Source organism: Mesoplodon bidens (genome assembly GCF_964165515.1).
Source record: "Mesoplodon bidens genome assembly, chromosome: 4".
Classification (NCBI taxonomy): domain Eukaryota; kingdom Metazoa; phylum Chordata; class Mammalia; order Artiodactyla; family Ziphiidae; genus Mesoplodon; species Mesoplodon bidens.
In genome coordinates this window covers 43,914,043-43,940,555 of record NC_138160.1, presented here as the reverse complement: position 1 = coordinate 43,940,555, position 26,513 = coordinate 43,914,043, and the positions used below count along the sequence as shown (strand labels likewise).

At 41.4% G+C, this 26,513-nt stretch overlaps 2 protein-coding genes across 3 annotated transcripts in view; one reads left to right on the top strand and one right to left on the bottom strand.

Annotated features, from left to right (window-relative positions):
- PLPP1 (phospholipid phosphatase 1) overlaps window positions 1-22,997 on the top strand; it is a 116,839-nt gene extending 93,842 nt beyond the window's left edge. For both annotated transcript variants that reach the window (XM_081231527.1, XM_081231526.1), the window contains exons 4-6: window positions 8,100-8,157; window positions 20,468-20,644; window positions 21,203-22,997. In XM_081231527.1, the coding sequence (XP_081087653.1) occupies window positions 8,100-8,157; window positions 20,468-20,644; window positions 21,203-21,334 (367 nt within the window). In that variant the 3' untranslated portion in view covers window positions 21,335-22,997. The remainder of the gene's footprint in view (window positions 1-8,099; window positions 8,158-20,467; window positions 20,645-21,202) is intronic.
- MTREX (Mtr4 exosome RNA helicase) overlaps window positions 21,643-26,513 on the bottom strand; it is a 127,552-nt gene continuing 122,681 nt past the window's right edge. The window contains exons 26-27 of the mRNA XM_081231525.1: window positions 23,292-23,396; window positions 21,643-21,771 (exon numbers count right to left, since the gene is read on the bottom strand). Of these exons, the coding sequence (XP_081087651.1) occupies window positions 21,719-21,771; window positions 23,292-23,396 (158 nt within the window). The 3' untranslated portion in view covers window positions 21,643-21,718. The remainder of the gene's footprint in view (window positions 21,772-23,291; window positions 23,397-26,513) is intronic.

Here is a 26,513-nt window from a genome sequence, read left to right as displayed (position 1 = left end):
ATCCTTCTTGACCCTGGTGCCCAAGGGTTGGTGGTGATTTCATGTTCCTCGTTAGGGTTGGAAGTGGAGCGTACTAGCTAGGTGCTAATAGGCTTTCTTGGCCTTGGTGTTGTCTTTTTGGGGGAGGGCTTAAACTAAAAATCTCTCCATCTTGCCCCTAGCTAGCAATCCTGCCTCTTAAAAAAGATAAACAACTTTGAAGGTGATTTAGAACTGTCTCTTCCTTCTGTCTTACTCTGAAATCTTTTCCCTTTTAGCAAGTAGTCTCCTTGTTCAACGTGTTTTCAAAAGGTTGGTAGGCAAGGTATTATTAGTTGCCGCATCGAATACTTCACACTGTGTCCTTTGTTTAATCTACCGCTTGCCACTTGTTTCCTTTTTAACTGGCTTAGATAAGGTGGCTTAGGTGATTTGAGTCTTTCTGCACCAGGTCATGAATTTTCCCCCATGCCAAAGGAAACTTGTGACCTCTCTTCCCCTAGTTAGTGCATCTATTCATGTTTTACCCTTTGTCATACCTACTCTCTCCTCATCTGTTGTTAGAGTCACACAGTTTCCCTGATGAGAGTTTGGGACCATTTCTTCCCGTCACCTGATTTTCAAGACACACACAGTTCTGCTTTCCTTTATCTGAAGGTTCTCAGCAACTTCCTACTTTCCAGATTCCTGCTTTTTGCAAGATTCTTCCCTAGACACAAGACACATGATCATTTGTTTTTAGTCATCAAATGGTTCATTAAATCAAGAGTTAGAAATACCCTATGCATGTACCAATTGTCTCTTACTTTTTTTCTCCTTTTTTTCATTTTCCGTGGTCCTGCTGGCTTCTCTCCCTTAAGGTTCATGATCTAATATCTGCGGATATTTGATTGTTTGGTATGTGATTAACTGATGTTAGTGGCTATGCAGTGGTGTTTGATGCTTTAATATTAATGAGTAAACTTGAACAGTAACGTGACTTATTTCAGATAGGCATATTACTTTTATGTATAAAGTGGCTTGGTTAAAATTGACCCCATATAATGTGGCATAGCTTTATATATAAATATAATAAAATCATGGTAAAAATAATTCAAGGAATGTATGACAGGGTTTTTGCTGCTGATGAAATAAGTTTTCAATCTCTGGGTGGTTCAAGGATATAAGGTGAATTTACATTATTTCTGTTGTATTTTATTTAAATTAAATTGGTTGGGATCACCTTATGTTCCTCCACAATTTATTACCTTTGTCTTTGTCTCTGTATCCTTTAGAGCAGAGATACTCTGCAGTTCTTGTATTTCTAGACAGTCTGATCTCTTTAAAAAATCTTCCTTCTTCAGACACTCAGTATTAAACTAACATGTATATTGGCTCTGTTACTTGTAATAACCAGAGTTAATATACTGAATTTCAGTGGTTTTAAATTATGTGCATATTTTTTTTATTGGAAACACAATTTGTGATATTTAAAAATACACATAAGTCCAAACATTTCATTGAAAGATGTGAAAACAGGCTTCTAGGGCCTGAGTCACTGCTGGGTTCAGGGCATGAACTTATAGGTAGGGAGCTGCTTTTGTTTTTGTTTTTTAAATAAGGACAAAGTTTATTTTTTTTAATTTTATTTATTGATTGGTTGATTTTTGGCTACGTTGGGTCTTCATTGCTTTGCGTGGGCTTTCTCAAGTTGCGGTGAGCTGGGGCTATTCCTCGTTGCGGTGCATGGGCTTCTCATTGTTGTGGCTTCTTTTGTTGCGGAGCACGGGCTCTCGGCACACGGGCTTCAGTAGTTGCGGCACGTGGGCTCAGTAGTTGTGGCTTGCAGGCTCTAGAGCACAGGCTCAGTAGTTGTGGCGCACAGGCTTAGTTGCTCCGAGGCATGTGGGATCTTCCCGGGCCAGGGCTCGAACCCGTGTCCCCTGCATTGGCAGGTATGGATTCTTAACCACTGCGCAACCAGGGAAGTCCCGGGGAGCTGCTTTTGTACTCCAAGTAGTAGCACGCTTGGCAGAGAAGCTCTTAGGGAAACTGTTGCTCAGGAAGAGGAGTTTGGGGTGGGGTGTGTGTGTGTGTGTGTGTGTGTGTGTAGTGGGGAAGGGTTTGTAGGAAACTTATAGCAAGCATATTGAAGACACTTTGATTACCATTTAAAATATTTTCATGTATATATATTATCCCTATAATAACAGGTTGTGTTTCTAATACCATTACTATAAAATGTGAAAGTTTTTTTTTTTTAATCCCCATTTGGTAGTTTTCCCCAGAGCCACTGTTAACAGTTTGTGTATCCTTTCTGTTGTTTTCTATGTCTTTTTACATTAAATGTGAAAGGTAGTGTTATGTGGTTTACATAAATGACATTTAAAACTGTATCCTGGAGATACGTTTTTGTCAGTTCACATAGAGTTACTTAATTCCTTGTAGCTGATTTGTAGTATTCGGACAAACAGTGATGGAATCGCCTCTTGGGTCCTTGAGCTACCAGCAGTGTGGCAGCAAGCATCCTTGTGCTGGTGCAGTTTCTCTAGGACGCCGTGGTGCCTGGGCGCGGAATGACAGAGAGAGAGATGCACCGAGATAGATGTTGCCAGACCACCCTCCTAGAAGTGTGTGCTTGTATCAGTGGAGTATGAAAGTACTAACTTGTCCCATGTTATAGCCTACTTGAGTCCCCAAGTATCTTAGATGTGAGTTTGTTTTGAGATAATAACTTGATATCTCATTGCTTAAGCATTTAGTAACAGTTATTGGTTTTACAAATCCTTTTGAAATAAAGTAGGATGAATATGGGGACATTGTTCACTAAGGGTCATTCCTCCTATGTACAGTTGTGTGGGACATATTTTAACTCTTTTACAGGATCAGTCCATGTTTAAAGGTTATCACAGAAGGGAAATGTGACATGTCCTTCAAGTTAATTTGCTGTTATGTAAACTTTATAATCCGGAAATAACATTTGGAGAAAATGCCTCATGTTGCAATTTGACTTCCTTTTATTTGGTCTTTATAGCATACAAAGAACAAATTAGTATTCTCTTAAGAAGATTATTTGCACATAGATGACATTTATTTTGTCACAGATCATCTAAGTTCTTCTTCATATATTTACTTCACACACGTTGCCATGTATAAGCAGTGACTCCTGTTCTTTCTGATGGGCGCTCCCTTCCTGGAGATGGCAGGATTAACATTGATGCTGGGCTTGCCTGGCATTCACAGGGATGGAATCATGGTATGGTGGGGAAGAGTTGGGAAGAGTCAGATTTAAACCTCAAAGTGATGTGACTTTTTGAGCTAGTTGCTGAACCTCTGGGAGGTTCCGTTTTCTCTATGTGTAAAATAGGATTGACAGTTCCTATTATGGGGGTTTTTGTAAAGAGTGGAAATTCTGGGTATTAAGTACCTGAACATAGAAGGTACTCAATAGCTTGTAACCATTAACAGTCTTTTGACAACCTTTCTGCTCTAGAATGCTTTAGGAAGCAATTTTAGGATGAATTTTAGGAGAAAAAGGGAAGTTCTCCTAATTTGCAACAGAGCCACTTTGGCATACCCAGTGAACTGGTGGAATAGTAATAATTGGAAACATTTGTGAGTGCTGGCCACTTTATAGTTAAAAACAAACTGTTTTTGCCAAACTATTGTGTCTCCTAGTAGAGCAGTTTATTTTAGATAACATTTTATTAGTTCTGAGTCTTGTTTAAAAAAAGATTGCTTCTAAAGACGCAGACGTCATAGAGAATGGACTTGAGGACACGGGGAGGGGGTAGGGTAAGCTGGGACGAAGTGAGAGAGTGGCATGGACATATATGCACTACCAGATGTAAAATAGATAGCTAGTGGGAAGCAGCCGCATAGCACAGGGAGATCAGCTCGGTGCTTTGTGACCACCTAGAGAGGTGGGATAGGGAGGGTGGGAGGGAGACGCAAGAGGGAGGGGATTTGGAGATACATGTATATGTGCAGCTGATTCACTTTGTTATAAAGCACAAACTAACACACCATTGTAAAGCAATTATACTCCAATAAAGATGTTTTAAAAAAAAGATTGCTTCTATTTCTGGCAATATGGAGGATTAGAAATGCTTACTGATACAGTTCAACTAAACATGCTAGATGATATAGCATGCATATACATATGCACATGTTTTGTATTATATATTAAAATATACATAAATCTTAAAATACATACAAATCTTTTAAATAAGTAGCTGAGCTGGTGGGAGAGTAAAGGAATTTTTATGAGGCTGGGGTCAGTTAATGCTGTAGATTTGGTGTGTGCCCTGAAAGTACCTGCCAATTCCTGGTAGCCTAGAGCCTGAGTTTTGATAGTCTCTGAACATGGGGCACAGGAGATAAAGGCTGAGGCCAGAGCAGTATAAAAAGACAAATGGAAGGCCCGTGGATAATATAAGGACTCTGAAAGGGCAACGTCCTCCCAGGAGGAACCATCAAAAAGAATTCTTAATCATAATATCATACTTGTACTCTTCTGAGGCCAGAATTCATACTATCTATGTGGCTTAAAGAAAAAAAAAAAAGGGGAAGTTTGAAGTGGATTGATAGTGAATCCAGCAGAAGAGAACACATATTTCTGGAAGAATTCTCTTTAAAGCAAGGACTCTTAAGCTTCCCTGCAGGCAGAGTCCCAAGAATATGAGCTCATACTCTAATATAAATGAACATATAATCTATTCTAAGTGAGAGTCAGCAGATAAAACAACTTACATAAACTCTCAAAGATTGCAGATATTAGAATTACCCTATAGAATATAAAATCAACATATTTGCTGTATAAAAGTAAATTAAGAAGAGACTGAGAATATGATGTAGGATCAAGAGAATCAAAATTCACTAGACAGATTTGCAAAAGATCCAAAGAGATCTTCTATAAATGATACATACATACATAATTTAAATTAAAAAACCAGATTGATTAAACAGATTAGACACAGTGAAAGGGAGGGAAGATAGACCTGAGGAGACCAAGATTAAAAATAGAAAATAAAGGTTAAGAGATGTGGAAGGATAGAATGAAATGTCTAACATGTTGAATCAGAATCTCAGAAAAATGATAATAGGATGGAGGATACATAGTTCAAAGATAAAATTACTGAGACCTATCTATCCAAAACTGGTGAAGTATCCAAATACTCAGCCATAGGAAGCCAACGAATACTAAATCAGATAAATAAAAGGAAAGTCACACTTAGAGACATGATAACAAAACTGCAGAATATTGAAGACTTTGGGGGTAGAGGAAGCAATTACAGAGAAAAGACATATAACTCAGAAAGACATACGGCTCACATTTTACCAGAAGATGGTATGATGATATCCTCAAAGTGATGAGAAAAAAATCATCAACCTAGAATTCAAGGTATCATCATTCAAGACTTACTGCAAAATAAAGACATTTTCAACTAAAAGAATAACTAAAGGTGTAACCGTTCTGTGTTTTTTACTGTTTTGTGAGTTGGGAAGAGGAAAGGAAGAAAGGTGGTAGCAAGAGAGCAGTGAGGTGGCTAGGAGGTTATTTGTGATTTAACCTCCCCGTGAGCCCCAGAATGCTTAGTAAATTCCGTTAAAAATTAAGAAACACTTTGTGTGAGTTGATTGCTTCTGATAACTGATAAAAGCTGGATTTGGTTGTCTTTGCAGTTTGTAAGGCTGAATGCTGATGTCGATGTTACGGTGAATTGAGGAGTAGGAACTCAGACTCTGGGGGGGTGGGGTGGGCGGATGGCTGTGAACACTCTTAAGGCTACGATTTTGGGGTTCAGACCAGGTTTAATGAGTTCTCCCAGGAGAAGGGGATGCCCTGGCTGACAAATGTTAAGAAAAAAAGTCATCTTAAGTTTGCTATTTGGAATAGAATCCCATTCACAGCAAGTTACATAGTCAAGACCAGTCTACTTGCTCATTGTTTACTAGACCATGCCCCAGAGTTAGTGCAAACAGCTGCATTTCTGAATATATTTTTATCTCTGTAAATTTTCTTTTTGAATAGTCTTTCATAAGCTTTGATGGAAAGCTAGCTTAAATTGTCACTGTATGTATCTACTTTCATCAGAGTGGCTATAGTGAAGTGAGATGGTAGTCTAGGATTGGTTAAAATCTTAAGAACAGAGCAGGGTTCTTAGACCAGGGCCAAAATCTTAAACTTTTCAGTTGAGGTCACTGTGATGAAAACAATCTGCATTTTGACTACTCTTTGGATTTTATTAAAGTATCCATACAATTGTTCATTTGAGAATTATGGACATAATAAAATGCCCTTAAAAGCTGTATCTCCTAGAGACATCAATAAAGAGATTTGTATGGAATATGAAAATAATTTGAATTCATGTTTTCGGTGTTTTATTGTTTTCTTTTGAATGGAAATAAAAACCAATGTTACCATGATGTGTTTGATAACTTACTGTGGGTGAAGACTTAGAGACTGAGTCTGTAAGCTCTCCCTTTATGTTTTTAATCCCTGTCTGTCGAAGTCAGAGCCAGACTTCTTTGGCTGATCTTAAACTGGATAAAATATCTGTTTACATATTCAGAATAAACAACTAAAACCATTTTGTTTTCAACTAATGAAATCACCCTGTGAATGAATCAGAGGTGTTCGAAGCCATTACATGAGTTTGGTTTTTATGATTTTTGTGGCACAATCTACAGTGAATACTCTGAACATGGAGTTTCAGCGAAACTTTTAACTTACTTGGCTTTGAGAACATTTCTGTGATCATGGTCATGTTGGCTTGATGGGACTTGACAATCCTTGAAATTGGCTTTTATTAACTTTAGGCTCTTCAATATAACTTATTGAAACTAGCCATAAAATGTACAGAACTCTGCTCAAATTATCTGATTTAAAACAAGGATTTGTATTGATCTTTCAATAGCCAAGTAGTTGGGAAGGCTAAAAGTGATTTATTTTTCTTGTTTTACGTAGATTAAACCCAGGATAATGATCAAGTTTCATTACGTAAATCCTGTTTGGCCCAGGAAGTTGGAATATTCTCTTTCTTAGGAATGTATCTGATTATAAAAAAGACTATCATAATTCTTGGTGGAGTCATCATCAGTATCTGCGTAGGAAATCTCCACTCTCCTGCTTACTCTCAGTTGCCAAACGTACACACATGACTTTCTGATACGTGTTTTAGGAGTCTTTTCTCCTCTCTGAATCAGGGGAACCAGATTCCTTTTGAACCAAGTACGGTGTAATAAGTAAGATACTTAAGAACCTGGTTCCTCTTGGTTTTGTTCTTAAGTGCAATAGAATTAAGTTTTGTAAGCATGCTGTCATTTTTAGGTAGAAAGATGATACCTAGATGTTTATAGACTATAATAATGAAAGAGCTGGCTCATCAGGTACAGGACTATCCGTGCACAGTGTGAAAATAAATGTCAAACAAAAGCACTTAATCTGGTGGGAAATCTAAGGCAAGATGTTAAAATAACACTTAAAAAATTTTGAATTTATTTCTTAAAAAGTAGCCAACTTTGTGAGTGTTCCAAAGGAGGTATTCATTACTGCTGTTCAGGGACAAACCCTTCAAGTGGAAAATAAAACTTAAATCATGGTCTCAGAAGTCTTTATGTAATGAAGTCAGGCCATTTATGCCAGTTATAGCTTGTCATGTACTACTTCAGAAATGCTTGGCAAGTTTGTTCTCAGTGACTCATTACCCATCCTAAAAGTATCAATAAAATGCTGAGTAGAAATCGGACCTCAGGCCCTCCTAGGACTATTTAACTGCCCCCTGCCCCACCCTTCTGATTTCTGAAGGTAAGGAGAGGGAGCTGTGTACACTGGGGAGGTAAGGAGATTTATGAAATAAAAAATATTCTTTGGGCTTCCCTGGTGGCGCAGTGGTTGAGAGCCTGCCTGCCGATGCAGGGGACGCGGGTTCGTGCCCCGGTCCGGGAGGATCCCACATGCCGCAGAGTGGCTGGGCCCGTGAGCCATGGCCGCTGAGCCTGCGCGTCCGGAGCCTGTGCTCCACAACGGGAGAGGCCACAACAGTGAGAGGCTCGTGTACCGCCAAAAAAAAAAAAAAAAAAAAAAAATTCTTGGTTTCTAGGAGAGAAAATTAATGTTTCTTTTCTTTCTCTTCTAGATTGTCCTTTTACTCGGGCCACTCTTCGTTCTCCATGTACTGCATGGTGTTCGTGGCAGTAAGTACTTTGTGTCTGTTGATGGTGGCATACGTGCTGCCTGCACTTTATGTGTTCAGCTTTGGTGTCCTCTCCTGTGAGACCCCTCCGACATTCTCATCGGCTTCACTTCTCAGTCAGCTGTAAGCCATTGCTGGCTGCACTAGTTCAGAGGAGAAATGGATGCCTGTGCTCCTGCCAAAGCCAGTTACAATTGTTTGAAACAGCTTTTGTCCCTCATTTAGAGGAAGCAGGCAGGCGCGTTGTATAGCAAGCTGCAAATTGGGAACCTTCAGGATAATAGGGAGTCACCACTCCTGAAGCAGACAAGTGGTGGAGGACACTTGTCACTTTTCTGACAATGGTAGAGGCCTAAACAGATAACCATCAAGTCTGCAAGCCTGGTGCTAAGAATTAGGTGACGTGTCCCCTTACTTTGGGACATATTTTCTGAAGAGGTTTTCTGGAACATGCAAACAGCTTCTGTGTAATCCCAGCAGGTCACTGCTCTGAAATACAGGCCAAGGTGACTGCTGCCCCTAACACCTCACCCTGACGAGAGCCCTGGCGTCGTCTGCACGGCGTGGTGCTGAGCAGCCCGGCCTTGCCCGAGGGCTGCTGGGGTGAGGAGTTTGGATTATTGCACGTGAAGGCAGCTGTTGTTGCTCCTATTTGAGCAGGTTTTATTTTCCTTCCACTTTGTGAACCATTTCCCAGACTGCTTTCCATGGGACTAGAAAGGTTCTAACTTCAGGGAGAGCCAGTTGCTGCTTCAGGAGCTTGTCATCTATACAGTCTCCCGATGGCGAATCTAATTGCACCTGCATTATACAGAGTCAACAGTGAAGAGTTAGAGAAGACTGGCACCCATATTTTGCATATCAAACTAGAGATGAAGTGTGTTGTGAGAGTAGTTAGTGGAAGACCAGGCTTTAGGGCACACACAAGGGGTCTTTAAACGTCAATTTAATTGACTTTTATTTTTTATAATGTCTTCTGTGTCCGTGTGTCTCTATGTATAAAATTATCAAAATTTGGTGGGAAAAGAAGGGAGAGGAGAAGTTCTCTACCTTAACAGATCAGCTGTAATTTTTGTCTTGATTTTCTTCGTAAGTGGATTTTTTATATAGTTGTGCTGTGTAAATTTGCTGTTTCCCATTCCCCTTCCCCCTCTGATCACGTTAAGTGCTATATGATATTAAATTCATGACATGGATTAAAGATTCATGATGTGTATTGTTAAGAGTAGGCTGCTGGGAGTTATTTGGTTTCATTTAGAGAGAATTTAACATCAGTTTTACCAAATCTTCCTTTTATTTGAAAAAAAAATTCCAAAAAATGAAAGAACGTAAAATTTATAAAATGTAAAAATTGCAGATGTGTTATATAAAATTCAAACCCAAACTTCAAAACCTTTTCAGTAGAGCTAATTTTTGGCTTCTTCAACATTTCTGCAAATTGCAAGGCTTTCATCTTATGTTAATTTTGTGAGGAAGCAACAGGGTACCAATTCAGCAGAATTTAGAGCTTCCTTTTTAAAATCTTCTCCCAAATGTTTCTGAAAATGTGCCATGGGAAATGTGACTTGACGGTAGTAACAGCAAATACTGTTCTAGCAATCTCTGTTCATTTATCTTTCTAGGAAAAATTACCATGTTTTCTAAAGGGAGCCACCATATTTTTTTCTCTTTCAACAGGACATGGGGAGTGGGGGAGAAGGGGAAGGCTGGCAATGGCTAGAGCTATTAATATATCCTGAGAACTTCTCCCAAAGCAAAGTTTGTGACTATACTGAACGGCTTTTGAATGTTCGTCTGCCCCAGAGCCAGACATCACCAGGGCTACTTTTTTTTTTTTTTTTTTTTTGTGGTATGCGGGCCTCTCACCGCTGTGGCCTCTCCCGCTGCGGAGCACAGGCTCTGGACGCGCCCACTCAGTGGCCATGGCTCAGGGGCCCAGCCGCTCCGCGGCATGTGGGATCCTCCCAGACCGGGGCACGAACCCGCGTCCCCTGCATCGGCAGGCGGACCCTCAACCACTGCGCCACCAGGGAAGCCCTTCCAGGGCTACTTTTGTGGTTTGTTATTCCCTCACCTGTGTGTCAGTATCTTTAAGTCCCTCTTTATGAGAGAGAACTAAGAATCTGAGGTTTGGTTGATATTGATGATGATTTGCATTTACACTACTCTTAAGTTTTGACTCCTTCTGAAAGCTCCCATGAAGTAGGAGAGGAGGGATGATTGCCACCCTTTCACAGATGGGGAAATAGGGGCCTTGGGAGGAGGCTGCTAAGGTCTACAAGCTCTCTGGGAATCTCTTGTTAATCAGGCTCCCTTGCTTTGTTGACTACTTGAGCTGGACCCTAGTCCAGTTATTTCGAAGAAGGTCAGGTGATGCAGATCTCTGAAAATAAAATGGTGACATATAAACGGTGACACTATTTTTTTAAAATAAATTAATTTTATTGTAAATTTATTTATTTTATTATTATTATTATTTTGACTGATTTGGGTCTTTGTTGCTGTGCATGGGCTTTTCTCTGCGGCGAGCGGGGGCTACTCTTCGTTGGGGTGCGTGGGCTTCTCATTGTGGCTTCTCTTGTTGTGGAACATGGGCTCTAGGCATGAGGGCTTCAGTAGTTGCGGCATGCAGTCTCAGTAGTTGTGGTACGCGGGCTCAGTAGTTGTGGCTCGCAGGCTCTAGAGTGCAGGCTCAGTATTGTGGTGCATGGGCTTACTTGCTCCGCGGCATGTGGGATCTTCCCGGACCAGGGATCGAACCTGTGTCCCCTGCATTGGCAGGCGGATTCTTAACCACTGTGCCACCAGGGAAGCCCGCCACCCATTGTTTTTAATTTCAAAGAATATTCTCAGCTGTATCATACTCCATGCCTTATATTTATTTTTGCTCTTCTTCTTTGCTCCTTTGACCCTTCTTAAAATATCTGTATATTCGCTCAAATAGAAACTTTTACTGAGCTCTTTTGTGAAATACGAAATTAACGTATAGAGGATGAAATTATAGAGGGCCTCGATGGCCAGCCCACTCTGTGGACACCCAGGAGCAAACGAGGAGGCAAATGAGGGCTGTAAGCAGAGGGCAGATTACCTCAACTCTATTCGGTGGTTGGGTCAGTATCAGCTATTTAGATGTAAAGGTATAATGCAAAAGAAAAAGCTCAAATAGGTTTGTCATAGACCAAGAAATTTCTGGAGAAGCAAGCAGACCAGAGCAGCCATGCACTGCATTTCACTGACTCGGAGCAGTGGAAATATTTAGTTGATGTGGATGTAGGCTCCAGCTTTTATTTCAGCCGCTGAACACACAGATGTCTCCTTGCCTTCCAGCGTTCACATTTATATACCACACTTAACCACTACGCCCCCGCCCCAAATTCCTTAGGCAATGACTCGCCTCTCTCCCCTAGGCATCTTGGCATCATGCGTCAGTCCCAGATTCGGGGGGAGATGTAGTCATTTAAATCCTCTCTGAGGACAATCTTTGATAGCCAGAACTTCCCTGTCAATTCCTGACACCCAGAAATTAACTTCTGGTTAAAAATGTCTCTTAAAGAAAATACCCGACCATTGTTCTCCCCAGGCAGGGAGCCGAGCCCTGCACACTTTATAGTGCCTGGAGTTAGACCTGTGAAAACCACCTAGGTTGTCAGCAGTGCAGGGTAGGGTTGCACGTAGCCAGTTGATGTGCTTAGTCACGCCCCTGGAGTTTGGCCACATGCCAAAGATTCCAAATTTACTTGATTGTTCAGGAAAAGAGGAATGGGATGAGACTGTCCTTTTTTCAGTACAGTAAGGAATACACTAAAGTACTTTTCCCAGCACTGTCATATTGAGGCTGTAACCTCAGAGTGTTTATATCACTGCCTGTTATGAAATTTCTATATAAAACACTACAACAGGAGCCCAAGTACCTCTCAGTGTCAGTGCTTCAGCTTGGCTTCCCTCCCTGCCACAGAATGCCTTGTATCTGGGCCTTGCCCCCATCTCTGTCTTACTCAGACCCTCTGACACCATCTACTTTCCTCAGCATTTGTACAGTCCCTCATCTGGCATTGACCATACACTACCTAGCACTGTTGATATTTCATGAAGATGTTTCTCAAACTGTGAATTAATGTGAGCACTGGGCAAATGGCCCATAAACTACATGAATCCTGCCTAATATTAAGGTAGGATTTGAGATTTAAATTTAGGAACTCTGTGAATGCTAAAGATGGTAAAATTAAAGTCTAGAGAAGAATAAACTGAGGCCTGCCTTGCAGTGCTCTCCTGGCCAGGTCTCTCATCAGATGAAGGTGGAACAATGCAATGTGCCTGGCTTGGTATTAGAAGCAATGTTTCAAAATAAGTAGACCAAGGTATATTTCTTTGTGTTGAGCATGCTGTTGCTAGTCTAATTCAGGGGTTAGCAGAGTTTTTCAGTCACAGGTCAGATAATATTTAGGCTTTGTAAGCCAGGTGCAATCTCAGTCGCATATTCTTTTTTTTAAATAGTCCTTTAAAAATGTGAAAATAATCCCTTGACTGTGGTTGAAAATGGGGGGGACCCTCTTATTTTTTATATGATTTTTAAAATGTTATTTATTTATTTTATTTACTTATTTTTGGCTGCATTGGGTCTTCATTGCAGTGCGTGGGCTTTCTCTAGTTGCGGCGAGTGGGGGCTACTCTTCTTTGCAGTGCACAGGCTTCTCATCGCGGTGGCTTCTCTTGTCGCGGAGCACGGGCTCTAGGCATTTGGGTTTCAGTAGTGTGGTGTGCAGGCTTCAGTAGTTGTGGCTCGTGGGCTCTAGAGCGCAGGCCCAGTAGTTGTGGTGCACAGGCTTAGTTGCTCCGCGGCATGTGGGATCTTCCTGGACCAGGGCTTGAACCCGTGTCCCCTGCATTGGCAGGTGGATTCTTTTTTTTTTTTTTTTCTTTTTGCGGTATGCGGGCCTCTCACTGTTGTGGCCTCTCCCGTTGCGGAGCACAGGCTCCGGACGCGCAGGCTCAGCAGCCATGGCTCACGGGCCCAGTCGCTCCGCGGCATGTGGGATCTTCCCGGACCGGGGCAGGAACCCGTGTCCCCTGCATCGGCAGGCGGACTCTCAACCACTGCGCCACCAGGGAGGCCCTGGCAGGTTGATTCTTAACCACTGCACCACCAGGGAAGCCGGAAACCGTCTTATTTTAAGAATAAAGTACAGCCATACCTTATTTTATTGTGCTTCACTTCATCACACTTCACAGATAGTACGTTCTTTGTAAATTGAAGATTTGTGGCAGCCTTGCACCAAGCAAGTCTATGGGAACCATTTTTCCAGTAGCATTTGCTCACTTCATGTCTCTGTGTCACATTTTGGTAATTCTCAAAATATTTCAGACTTTTCATTATTACTGTTATATCTGTTATGGTGATCTGTGATCAGTGATCTTTGATATTACTGTTGCAAAAATACTACAACTCGCTGAAGGCTCAGATGATTGTTAGCATTTTTTTAGCAATAAAGTATTTTTAAGTTAAGGTATGTACTATTTTTTAGACAAAATGCTGTTGCACACTTAATGGACTGTACAGTATAGCGTAAACATAACTTGTATATGCACTGGGAAACCAGAAAATTCATGTGACTCTCTTTATTGCGATATTCACTCTACTGAGTGGTCTGAAGCCAAACCCACAATATCTCCCAGGTATGCCTGTATTAACAGACTTTATGAGGCAATAGCATTTTATAGTTAAGTGTTACAAGGTCAGTCTCGGAAAAAGGCAAAATAAAAATAAACCCGCTTCAAAAAATACCTTGTTCAACAATCAAATTTTAAAAATGAGGTTGTACAACTAGATCCTTTAATGGAAGCTAAATGTATTTTTCTTCAGAACTTTTAGACAAAAGAAAGGTGACATCCTACTCTTCAGTGATAATAAAATAATGGAAGAATGTTTACGTAGTGTCCTAGACATTGAGTTTCCTTACTTTTTAAAAAAGTGTAATTTTTTACACAAAAGGAAAAATGTGTACAGCTTCTTTTTTCCAGCGTGGTCCTGTGCACTGGGAAGTCCTGTTTATTCTGACAACGTCGTCCTTGTGACCCATATTGTGAGGCTCTTCATAAAGTGACCCACAAGTGTTAACTTCCCTGTGTTTTGGGGGAGGCCTCTCTGCACTTGGCAGTGAAGCATTTGCTGCCTGCACGGTGGAGCTTCTTCCTACAACGCTCCTCTCTGGGCTTGAATATCTAGTTATTTTGAGCAAGTTGACTCCTGTCCTTCTTGCCCGAAAGAATAAGAACATTGCCTTTATGAATCTCTAGTAATATCCCAGCTAAGCAGCTTTTCTTTCTTTAAAAATGTCAGGCATAGTAGCTTATTTTCAACCCATTTTCAGTAGGTTTTACTTTGCTAAGAGAGATTGGACACTTTATCCTGCATTGAGCCGTAAGATTTACATGGGGTTTTCCTGACCAGAAGCCCTACCTGGAAGGGTGGCATTTGCTCATTTTGGAGGCAAAAACTACCCCTGAAACCTTCCTTTTCACAAAGGCCAGTGGTGAGGCCTGGTTTCAGTGAGGGCGTTCCTTGGAGGATATTGGTCGAGTCGCAAGGCTAATTCTCTTCAGACTAGTTTCTGCTTTCTGAAACTGGGCTCTGCAGTCAGTGGTTGTAACTGATTTGCTCTGAGCCCTTGATTTGACTCACTGGTCAGGTTCAAGACAGGGAGGGATAGACAGACCTCACTGCAGTCTCCTCTGGGGCCTTGAGGTTAACACCCTCTCCCTATCACATCCTCCTGTGGTATTTGTGTATCCTCCTCCTTTTAATAGATGAAAATGGGGGGAGGGAGGAGTGTAAAGATTAGTGAAGTATATGCTGTATCTTTGTCTTTCCTGTTAACTCTTTTTCATTTCCCAACTTGTGTCTCCTGGAAATCCAAGGCCTGTTGCGTTTTCCTGTATGTTAGAGCAGGGATGCCACCAGGCAGGCTCATGTGTTCCTTTTATAAACATGACTGTTCTCTTAAATATTTCAGGACAGTGTTCAAATTTGTGGGGGAGGTAGGCATAGGAGGTGTAGTCCTTTATACGCGAGCAAAGACTGGACACCTAACTGGGGATTCTCCCCCATCCATTCTCTCTCCTTGGCTCACCCTTGTGTTAATTCCCTTTGCTTCCCCTCTTAAAAATTTAGTTACCACTGCAAATCCAGCTCAGTGTAAATCCCTGGATTAGGCCCTCTCTTCTACCTGCCTCTATGTCTACAAGTCTTCCACTGCTGACTGGAGCTTTGTGGATTGCCATGGTAACGAAACTCGCCAGCTGCATTTGTTTCCATCCTTTGTTCCTTTGCTGCCCTGCACTGGGGCTTCATGAATCCTGTACTATCACAGTGTGAAGCTTTTGCTTCTGGGAAGCACCTCAGTGAAGTGCTGCAGGTCATTGCTTTTGTTCTGCTGTTTCCACCTTGTCTTTTATTTCTAGTTGTGAACTTTCTATTTTGGAGCTTTTTCCTTCACCAGAAAGTTGGATGTTAGGATTGGGAGGGATCCAGAGGCTAGAATCTCTCATCAAGCAGCACCCCCTTCCCCCCAGTGAAATACCCACTGGGCAAGTCAGTTAGCTAGGCCAAAGCGAAGCATGTTCAGAGAAGAATGTTAGAATGGGCCTGAGAGAATGATAGGTGAGTCATTCGGCTTAGGGGCTCACACCCTTGTACTGGTTGCAGAAAAAAAGTCATAGAAGTAAATCCCATGCCTAGTGCCACAGTTCTCTTGTAATGGTGCCTTCAGTGGACATTTAGTATGTTTGTTCTGATGTGGGATTTTATTTTTCTAAGTTTTTCTCCTTGTTTGAACCCAGGTGTACAGCCTGTTTTCCTTTTCGAAACGTACCTTTTTAAAAAGTAAAACTCTCTATCATTTGAGTCACAGAAATTCAAATTTAAAAATAAAACAGGATTTTGGTTAAACACACAAAGAGGAGGCTGTTAACTGGCTTTTTTTTTTTTTTTTTTTTTTGCGGTACGCGGGCCTCTCACTGTTGTGGCCTCTCCCGTTGCGGAGCACAGGCTCCGGATGCGCAGGCTCAGCGGCCATGGCTCACGGGCCTAGCCACTCCACGGCATGTGGGATCTTCCTGGACCAGGGCACGAACCCGCGTCCCCTGCATCAGCAGGCGGACTCCCAACCACTGCGCCACCAGGGAAGCCCTTTTTTTTTTTTAAACATCTTTATTGGAGTATAATTGCCTTACAGTGGTGGGTTAGTTTCTGCTGTATAACAAAGTGAATCAGCTATATGTATACATATATTCCCATATCCCCTCCCTTTTGCGTCTCCCTCCCACCCTCCCTATCCCACCCCTCTAGGTGGTCACAAAGCACTGAGCTGATCTCCCTGTGCTATGTGGCTGCTTCCCACTAGCTGTCTATTTTACATTTGGTAGTGTATATAAGTCAGTGCCACTTTCTCACTTCGTCCCAGCTTACCCTTCCCCCTCCCCGTGTCCTCAAGTCCATTCTCTAGTAGGTCTGCGTCTTTTTTATCTTTTGGTTGTAAGCAGCTGACTTATGTAGATCTCCTAGAGGAGAGGATGGTTTACAGTAAAGACATACATGGATTAGAACAGGCACACCACCAGGAACAGAACTTTTTCCATGTGTCCCATTGACTACCTGGTTTTTTACAGTGTGGCTGCCACTCCACACCATGGCTGCTTCATTCTTTTCCATTAAATGGCTCATTCTTATCTTAACCATAGCTTTTGCTTCCTCTTTAGTTTGCAAGTAGTCTATTATGTATCCATTAGGTGCCATTTCTACAACTTCTGAAATAGAGAACTCCTTCTTACTCCCAGTGTAAAATCCCAGAGGGCACATTACAGCCCAGCAGATTTCTAGGTCAAGCCTGTCATAAGTCATACTCAGTGCCCTCCCAGAAAATAAGGCAGGGCTATGTGGCCCCCTTCAATTTTGTCTGTGCATCAGCAGTTTCCCCCGGAGGGAAAATTGAAAGTTTTTTTAAAAATTAATTAATTATTTTGGGGCAGCGTTGGGTCTTCGTTGCTGCACGTGGGCTTTCTCTAGTTGCGGAGAGTGGGGGCTACTCTTCGTTGTGGTGTGCGGGCTTCAGTAGTTACGGCTCACGGGCTCTACGGTGCACGGGCTTCAGTAGTTGTGGCTCATGGGCTCTAGGGTGCGTTGGCTCAGTAGTTGTGGCTCACGGGCTCTAGGGCGCAGGCTCAGTAGTTCTGGCACACGGGCTTAGTTGCTCTGCCGTATGTGGGATCTTCCTGGACCAGGGCTTGAACCTGTGTCCCCTGCATTGGCAGGAGGATTCTTAACCACTGCACCACCAGGGAAGCCTGGGAGAATTGAAAGTTGTAGATGCTGCCACTGAACCAGTCTGGTACGATATACAACACTGGATATGGAGTTCCGTAAGTTCTAAATCTTAAGAGATAAGCAATTGAATGCCTTACCTCTAACGGGTTTAGTGCACGTGATTAACATATGTGTGGGAAGAAGGGGAACAGTGGAGGTTGCAAAGGCAGGGACCTACAGAGCCTTTTTATTATCAGCTCTGGCATTAAAGCATGAGCTGTCCCTGTATCTAGTTCTAATATAACAGTGCTGAGAAGCATCAGATAGTCAGTTCCTCTAAGAAAGTTAGGGAAAGATGGAGGAATGGAGACTTCTTTTTAATGAAACATACATACCTTCTTCTCCCATCTCAAAGGACAAGGAGTAGAATTTAAAAAGTTATAAATCCACAAAGTCAAAGAATGGAAAACAAGACAATAAGCAAGAGGTAAAGATTCTGGAAGCAGTTAAATGAGTGGTAGGAGGAAGCCAAGTCTCTAGCGCCTCCAGAGAGTGGGAGCTTAAGAGATTTGCACTGCAGAACCTGAGAAAGGATGAGGAAGTGGAGCCACCAGAAAGACAGCATGGTGTGCTTTGTTGCACCTGCTCATGTAGGACAGACTTCTGGCTGGAAACACGGGAGGGGAGTTGTTGAGGTCTGGAGTTGTTCAGGGCATGTCAACTGTGGAACTCGGTTGACCCAAGGTTCAAGAAACTCAGTGTTTACCGCCTTGGGGTCTACTGAAATGGAAGAGTCTTCCCAGGGAAGAGCAGGGCTGGAGGTGGTGCCCAGCTTTTGTAGAGCTACATTGAGTACCCTGGACCCAGGGAAACACAGAACAGGCATATAGGAAGCACACTCAATTAACCAACCTCACCCAGAGCTGAGAACTGTTCTGTGACCAGAGCCTGCACTCAGGCCATACGGCCATTAGTCAGCAGAAGGGCCAGAACACAGAGTTGGAGCACAGGTTAGGTATATGATCACAACTGGGGAATCCCAGAGCTCCCACAGGGGGAGTGACCTCTCGATCCACACCGAGGGGACCATCTGTACTTGGGTAGACGTGTAAGAAGAAACTAAGTACTTAGAGGGTAAAGGGTTCACCTCAAGTATATTGCAACTTATTTGATTACTGATCCGTAAGTGAATGTTATTTTCACAGGGATGTTAAGAAAGAGATTGGGGCAAATTAATACTTATTTAACAGATGTCTGCAGGCTACCTAGAGTCAGGGTTCTTTCTTTCAAAGGAAAGTATTGTTAGAGGAATTTTAGCATCTTAAGTGAGGAAGAGCATTGAAAGCCCTGTCTCTGAGTTTCCTTTAGGTTAGGACTAGCTTTACGTCCATTTTATAGTTTTTTTTTTGCTTTTTGGTTTTTTTTTATTGCTATGTCGCTAGCAGGGATGGGTGCAGTTCTCCCTAAGATGTCTGCATTCATGTAAGTATTTGTAATTCTTAGGTATATGTTTTTATAGTCTAAATAACCCATGCCTTTAACCCTTATCTGAAAAGGTAGCTTAAGACTAACCAGAAGAGGGTCAGTTAAACTTTATATATGAAACTTGGCTTCAGCCCTAGTCAAGGAACTGTCCTCCTCAAAATGAACGAAAAGTTTCCAATTAAAATAGAACTAATGAGGTGAATCTTACCTGGCATGGCTGTGGTACCTAATTGGGCTTCAGTTGGCACATGTCAACTTTGCCCCAACCAGAACCAACTATCTTCCCAACTCTAGAATCTTGAGACAAGCCTCTTTACTCCTTACGTTTTTATAGCTTCAACAACAACAAACAAAAAAAGGGGAGAGGAGCTCTACAGAAAGCCAGTAGCACTTCAGCCAGCTAAGGAGTCCAACTCAGTTAAACAACTGGTATGCTCTTTTAGGGCTAGATGTTTATACTATAAAGTACTTGATAAAATTAGACAACCTCTGGGGCTTTGCCAGGTGCTGAGAACTGAACACAGCAGTGCCCAAAGAACTGGAAATGGATTTGTGTATCTATTTTAAATAGGCAGCGTCATTGGGTACAGCCACATAATTAAATGCAGTCCTCAGAAAACAATTTAAGTATATGAGCCATAAATTACTGAGCACAGTTTTAAAAAATGAATATTAAGAAGTATGTTCTTACTGGATAGAAGTTAGGAAACATTTTTTTACAAAAATGAGAACATATTGGCTGAAAGGAGTTCGTAGGAAACTACTGCAAATTCATTCTTCATTACAATCTTTAGGGATGCACCTGAAGTCAGAGGCAGGCTGACAGTGGCAAAGGCAAGATTCTCAGGTCTGATTAGAAAAGTCATAGAACTTAAAGGGTACAGGTGCTATTGAAAGAATAGACTCCTTTACTGGATCAGGACTAAACTACAAACTGTATTATTTACTTAGGCAGATTATTGTATTTACTTATAAATACAGATGATTTATTTAATCTCAGTTGCTCTGTTAAATAATTTGAGGCCAGAGGAGCTCTCAAGTAAATTGTTTCGGTGAATTAAGCAAACTTAGTTCCTAGATGGCTGGGTAGAAAATACAGTAGCCTGGCCCAGGGTGAGGGCAACCTGTGCTCAGAATGCTAGCAGTTGACCCCAAGACTCTATGCTAATGACAGTTATAATTCAAACTGGAAGGTGAGGAGCTGCCCCCTGATATCCTAGAAGGTCAGAAACGCTTACCTTGTTCATAATTTGAAGAGTGGTCTAAGTAATAAATTATGTTACTAGGACAATAGTTGTTTTTAAATTTTTTATCCTTTTGGTTTTGTTTTGGGATTTTTAGGTAATAACGAGTACAAGAATGCTTGCCTAAAGCCCTGTTCCATATATAATAAATCACAGTTTAATGAATATTAATATTTAGTGACTATCATTTTAAACATCAACCCTTTAGCAATGTGGTGATAATTAATATAAAACATAGTCTCCAGTTGGTATGTTAAGCTCTTTTCTTTATTCTTTTCTGTTAGCTTTATCTTCAAGCCAGGATGAAGGGAGACTGGGCAAGACTCTTACGCCCTACACTGCAATTTGGTCTTGTTGCCGCGTCCATTTACGTGGGCCTTTCTCGAATTTCTGATTACAAACACCACTGGAGTGATGTGTTGACCGGACTCATTCAAGGAGCTCTGGTTGCAATATTAGTTGTAAGTATACAGGGCAGCAGCCTACATCCTGATACTGAGAAACGCTTGGATAAATAAGTAGAAAAAAATGTCCCAATGAGAAAACTATGCTAAGGCAGAGAATGTGGCTCAATAATTGCTACTGGGTAAGAACCCCAATGTTATTAAAAGTCATTTTAGGATAGATAGCAAATAATACCTATGTTACTTACTCTTTGCAAAAGTTATTTAAAAATTTACTAAATTTTTTTTTAATTGTAAAAAGCTCTGGCTATAAAGCTTTCTTTTTAGTATGAATTGAAAAAAAAAACTAATTTACATGAGGAATGACACTTCCATTAAGGGCTAGCAGAGTGAAGCCATCTGCCCAGTACATAGCAGAGCAACTCTCAGAATGTCCTTAATAAAAATTCCTGTTAGCCACTAATTTATTCCTACCCTTAACCTGTACCCTGTAATGTATATCCTTTTATTTTTTTGCACACTGCTTATTGCAACTTTGTATATGGTTTTTAAACTTATTTAAAATTGTATCATTAAATACTTTGCCACATTCTAAATCTTACCTGTTCTATACAGGCTGTATATGTATCAGATTTCTTCAAGGAGAGAAATTCTCCTTTTAAGGAAAGAAAAGAGGAGGACTCTCATACAACTCTGCATGAAACACCAACGACAGGGAATCACTATCGGAACAGTCACCAACCTTGAAGGTGGCAGAGTGCCCAGACGAAGCTGGCCAGCTTTCTAAAGGAAAATGATTGCAACCAGAAGGCAAGAGGATGCGTCCTTCTTCCCAGTATACAAGCCTTTAAGGGGACTGCTGCTACTGTACCTCTTGGATGCCCACTTTACCTGTGTGTATATAGTTAAAATTTAACACAATGGTTATCTAATAGCTCTAAGTTCATTACAAAAAATTTCAAGCCTTTCACTAAAACAAATGCCCCACCTGTACATTTTTTATTAAAAAAATGTAATGCTTATGTACAACTGTGTATGTAATATGCTTTCTTAGAATGATGCTTGATTTAAGTATAATACATCAGATAGGTGGTGAACAATTTAAAATCCCACATTCCTTTAGCTGACTCTTTATAAGTAGAGGCTGGCAGCAAACACAATATCTCTCTTGATTTTGGTGATTCCTAAGAGAAAAGAAAATACAGTTTAAATTTTCAAGACCACAAAGAATGTAATTCTTCTCCCCTGGGGTTTTGAAGACAGCACAACAATCCTGATTAAATTTGGTGAGAGGGCAAGCCTGGAAAATACAAAACCTTGCTTGCCTGAAAGACACCTAGAGGAGTTCACAGCCACCTCTGAGAGATGGGAAACTTAGAAACCAGACCCCTGTCCTCATGACTCTTGAATCGAATCTAAAGTACCCCGTGCATGCGGGGGTGTCTAAAATTATTCAGAAAGATCAGACCAGAAGGACTACGCTGTCCAAGAAGTTAGTTGACCCAAAAGCATGAATTCTTCAGCCTGCAATGGAAGGCACTATATTTCAGTTACCATGTGAAATTCTTTCTGGACTAAGGACAAACACATTTTATCATATAGAAGTTTACAAAACTAGACTTAACCCTGGAGTGATTAAGTAGGTCTGCCTCTCTTTAACAATGCTGAAGATATAAGCAGCTTTCATACGCTGCTTCTTAGGGCACTGAGTTGCCAGCAGAATCACCAGGTTTGACTGTGAGCAGCTGGTAACTCAGAGCAACTCTGTGGCTGCTCTTCTTTGATGTTTTAACTCATAGTCCTTTCTCTTGGCCAGCATTCAGATGGAATGAAATTATTTGCAAGCATGTATGCCTCCCCCCGTTACTACCACCTTGGTCTAGCCGTTCTTTCCTGATCTGGTCTTCCTGCTTCCACCTTGCTAATCTCCAGATTTGCCTGGATGCAACAGCTAGAACTGCCTTGTGAAACCCAAGTCAGAGCACACCACGCCTGTGTTCAAAACCTCCAATCATTTCAGAGAAAAAAGCTGAGGGCTGGGAGCTACATGACCATTTCTTTTCTTCCTCCAACCCCTACTATTCTACTCATTGTTCAGCTGTGCTGCATCCACACCGGCCTCTTGTTGTTGCTTAAGTATATCAAGTGTCTATGAAGGACCTAAATGCCACCTTCTGAGTAGGGGACCCTAGGCGATCGTGTCCATCCTCCAATTCCCTACTGTCTCTTCGTTTTTATTGCTACCTGATATATTTTACTTGTTGACTTGTTTACTGTCCACCTCCCTGCACTAGAATGTAAGCCCCATTAAGGCAGGGGTTTGTATCTTTTTTGTTCACTGCTGTATTCCCTGGTGCTTAAAACAATGTCTGGCACACAATAAGTGCACAATAAATATTTTGAGATTTTATATATATTCATTTACAAACTTTTTCCAACACACACACACACACACACACACACACACACACACACACACACACACACACACACACACACACACACACACACACACACACACACACACACACACACACACACACACACACACACACACACACACACTTTGAACACTACTACATGGCCCTTCATGGCAATCCAGTGAAGAGCATCTGAAAATGTTCTCCTACGTTGCGGTCAAGAGCTCAAGTCTCAACAGGATTTGCCTAAATTATTAGAAAAAGCTTATGGGCTGGATACTGACCTTCTGAAAATTTATTTTCCAGCTCAGTGTTTCCAATGGCTTTTGCTGCTTGACACATTTGTCGAAGTAGTTCTTCCAGGCGTCTCATACAACGAATTATGCTGCCTGGACAGAAAAGGAAACAAATCACTTGTAAAGTGTAAATAATCAGGAAGAGCAGAACCTTTGTGGGACTTCTCCTGCAGTAAACCAGTAGTAAACTTGACTGGTGACTGCTAGGCACCAGGAAGGCTACAAATACGGAAACTTTAATTCCCATCCTTGACTAATGGTAGAGAGAGTCATGGATTTATTATAATGTGTTCACATGTGCTCTTAGCGAGGTAAGTAAACAAAATGCCCTGGGAGCACAGGAGAGAGCAACATGGGTGAAAGGTAGCAAAGGTGACATATAACTTGGGTCTCTTATGAATGAGGTCCCTGTCAGGCAGTGATGAGGGAAGACCACTGAGACAATGTAGAAAAGCAGCTATTCAAGGACCCTGAGTGTGGCCTACGGCCTCTGGATACTATCCTGTGAAGAGAATGCGACAGGGAATTTTTAGGCAGGGGAATAACAGGATCAGATTTGTCATTTTAAAGGTGCAATCAATCATTCTTCTGGACCTTAAATAGACTCTTTCATCAGTGCTTTCCGCACACAATGTGTCCTCAATGAAGCATAAAAGAGATCAGTCTCTTCCCACTGGATGTGACTCCCTGTCTGAGACAAGTGTTTGCATCAAAGGTGAAGTTGTAAACACTTTCACTTCTGTCAGACTTGCACAAGGAGGGGCCTTGGGATCCTAATTCTTAAGTGCTACCTGCCTAAGTTTAAAACTCTTGGATTTCATTTTTAATGTCTGAAATACATTAGGAATATCAGTTCTGATACGCAAGCTGTTAACTCACACTTCAGGTCCTTATTATTTAACTCCTTGCAACACTGGAAGAATTCATTAACATGTATCAAGCTCTTGTAATACACTCGATGTGCAGTGTTGAGGGCTCCTTTTTACCTTTTAATGCCTTCCACATTATGGTACAGTGTGCCCAAGGGAGAAAAACAGTCGAGAGATTTAACTCACAGAGCAGAATGGAATTTGAGCTTAGACAAAGGCAAAAATATAAGCCATGTACCTAAGAGAGTCATCAGGATTCAGCAGGAAGTGCCCACGTACATGTACAGCACCTTTTCTCTCTGAGAAAATGTTGCACACGGGCCTGGGCTGATGAGGACAACATGCCTGGTTTCTGAACCCACCTATGGGCCAGAGCAAGCAGAACACAAAGATGCCAGTTCACGGCGAGAGGTTTATGGGATGAAGATTGGTCAACGAGAGGACCACCAGCACGTGTGTCACCTTGAAAGATCAGTGGGGAGATACCTCTCTTAAACGGATGCTGTCGTCTCCTACTCATGGGATGTTCACCTCATCTAGACTTGGTTACAGAAGGAGGGAGCTGAGACACCTGGACTTGGAGGAAAGAAGACTGGATGGTGACTTGGATACTAGGAAAGATTCAGCTAAGTCATTAGCTCTATGATCTAGCTCCTTATTCCACTCTTATTTCCCCTTCTCATTTGTAAGGTAAATGATGATAAATGCAATGTAAACAGAGGGCTTACGTTACCTAACTGGATTTATCTCACTTGGGATATGAGATGCACAAATTCTGTGACAGGGGCAAAGCTCTAAAGGAATGTAAGGTCATAATACAGTCCTTAAACCAAAATATTCAAAGTTCATACTTTATTGTCCTTCCTCTTCTCCCATTAAAAGGTCCATGGAGTTCTTGGAGAAGTAGGGTCAAGACTGACATCTCACCTCCACATATACACACATCTTACAATAACCCTGGCTTTCTTATTATAGGAGAGTAAAGTAATTGATGTTTATAATAAGACTTAGGCATCAAGGAAAGGTGAAAAGGCTGAGCATCTTTTGAGAAAAAAGGGTGATGTCCAACATTTTCTGAGTACTTACTTTGTGGCAGGTCTATAATCTATGTTTTGTGTAAATTTCCTTGTTTGACCCTTACAGTTCCATGAAACAAGTACTGTTATCCCTATTTTACAAAAAGGGAAAAGAAGAAGCTCAGAGAAATTATAACTTGACCAAGGTCAGAGCCAGGAGTATATGATGGAGTCGGGATTTAAATCTAGACAGTAAGATTCTACAGCCTAAGCATTTAACCATATTATACTATAGTGCCTTATCTATATTTTCTATAATAAATGTATTACTTTCATAAATTTCAGTTTTAATTAAATTTCAGTTTTAACTAAATTCAGTTTATACATTTAAAATAATCGAGAAAAAACTGTAAATATTTAGTAAGATTTTCAGGTCATACTCTAAGCTCCTCACTTCTGTTATAAATCTTCATTGCCAGGTAATGCCAAAGAATTTGCAGTAATGGGTTTCAAGAAGTAGGAAGTAGTGGAAATTGGCAAGTAGGATCCAGTCACAAAGAGTCTGTTTTCTTAATTCGGCAATCAGAGTAATGACTTGTGATAATTTCAGTGAAATGGGGGACTAGGTTACTATGGCTCAAGAGGGAAATGGGAGGTAGGGAGTTGAAGATGGTCTATTCTCGACTACTCTTTCCAAGCCAAGCCTGGCTTGTGAAAGGACTGAGGGATTGAGGATGATGATGACAACAAGATAACTTACTAAAAAATGATGGCAGCAGCTGACACTTATTGACTACTTTGTGCCAGGCACTGTACTAAAGGCTCTACATGCATGATATTAACCTCACAATACGAGATAAGAGCTATTATTATTAACATTTTATAGCTAAGGAAAAAGGCACAATTAAGTAACTTTCCCAGGATCATTCATCTAGTGAGTGGGTAGGATTTAAGACCAGGATATATATGCTCCTGCTCTTAAACACTGTATGTTATGTTGGTAGCTGGAGAAGACGTGGATGAGAAATATAAACATATTCATATGCTAAAATGGCAGCAGAAAGGACGTGACTCAAGACTGCGAAGGTGCAGAAAACAGTGGAAGGCGGCCCTGGAACTGAGTGCAATTTCCTCTGAAGAGGAAAATAAGGGAAAGGATATATGCCATGAATTTCTAGGTTAAGACAGGCCTAGTGGCATCTCCCTTTCCTCTGAAGCAGGAGTGATCACCTAGAAATCTGGGGCAAAGTTGAGGTAGATGCTTAAGGAGAGCAGTGAGGATCTGGAATTGCCTCTAAGAGAAGTCTCAGAGCCAGAGAGAAGTC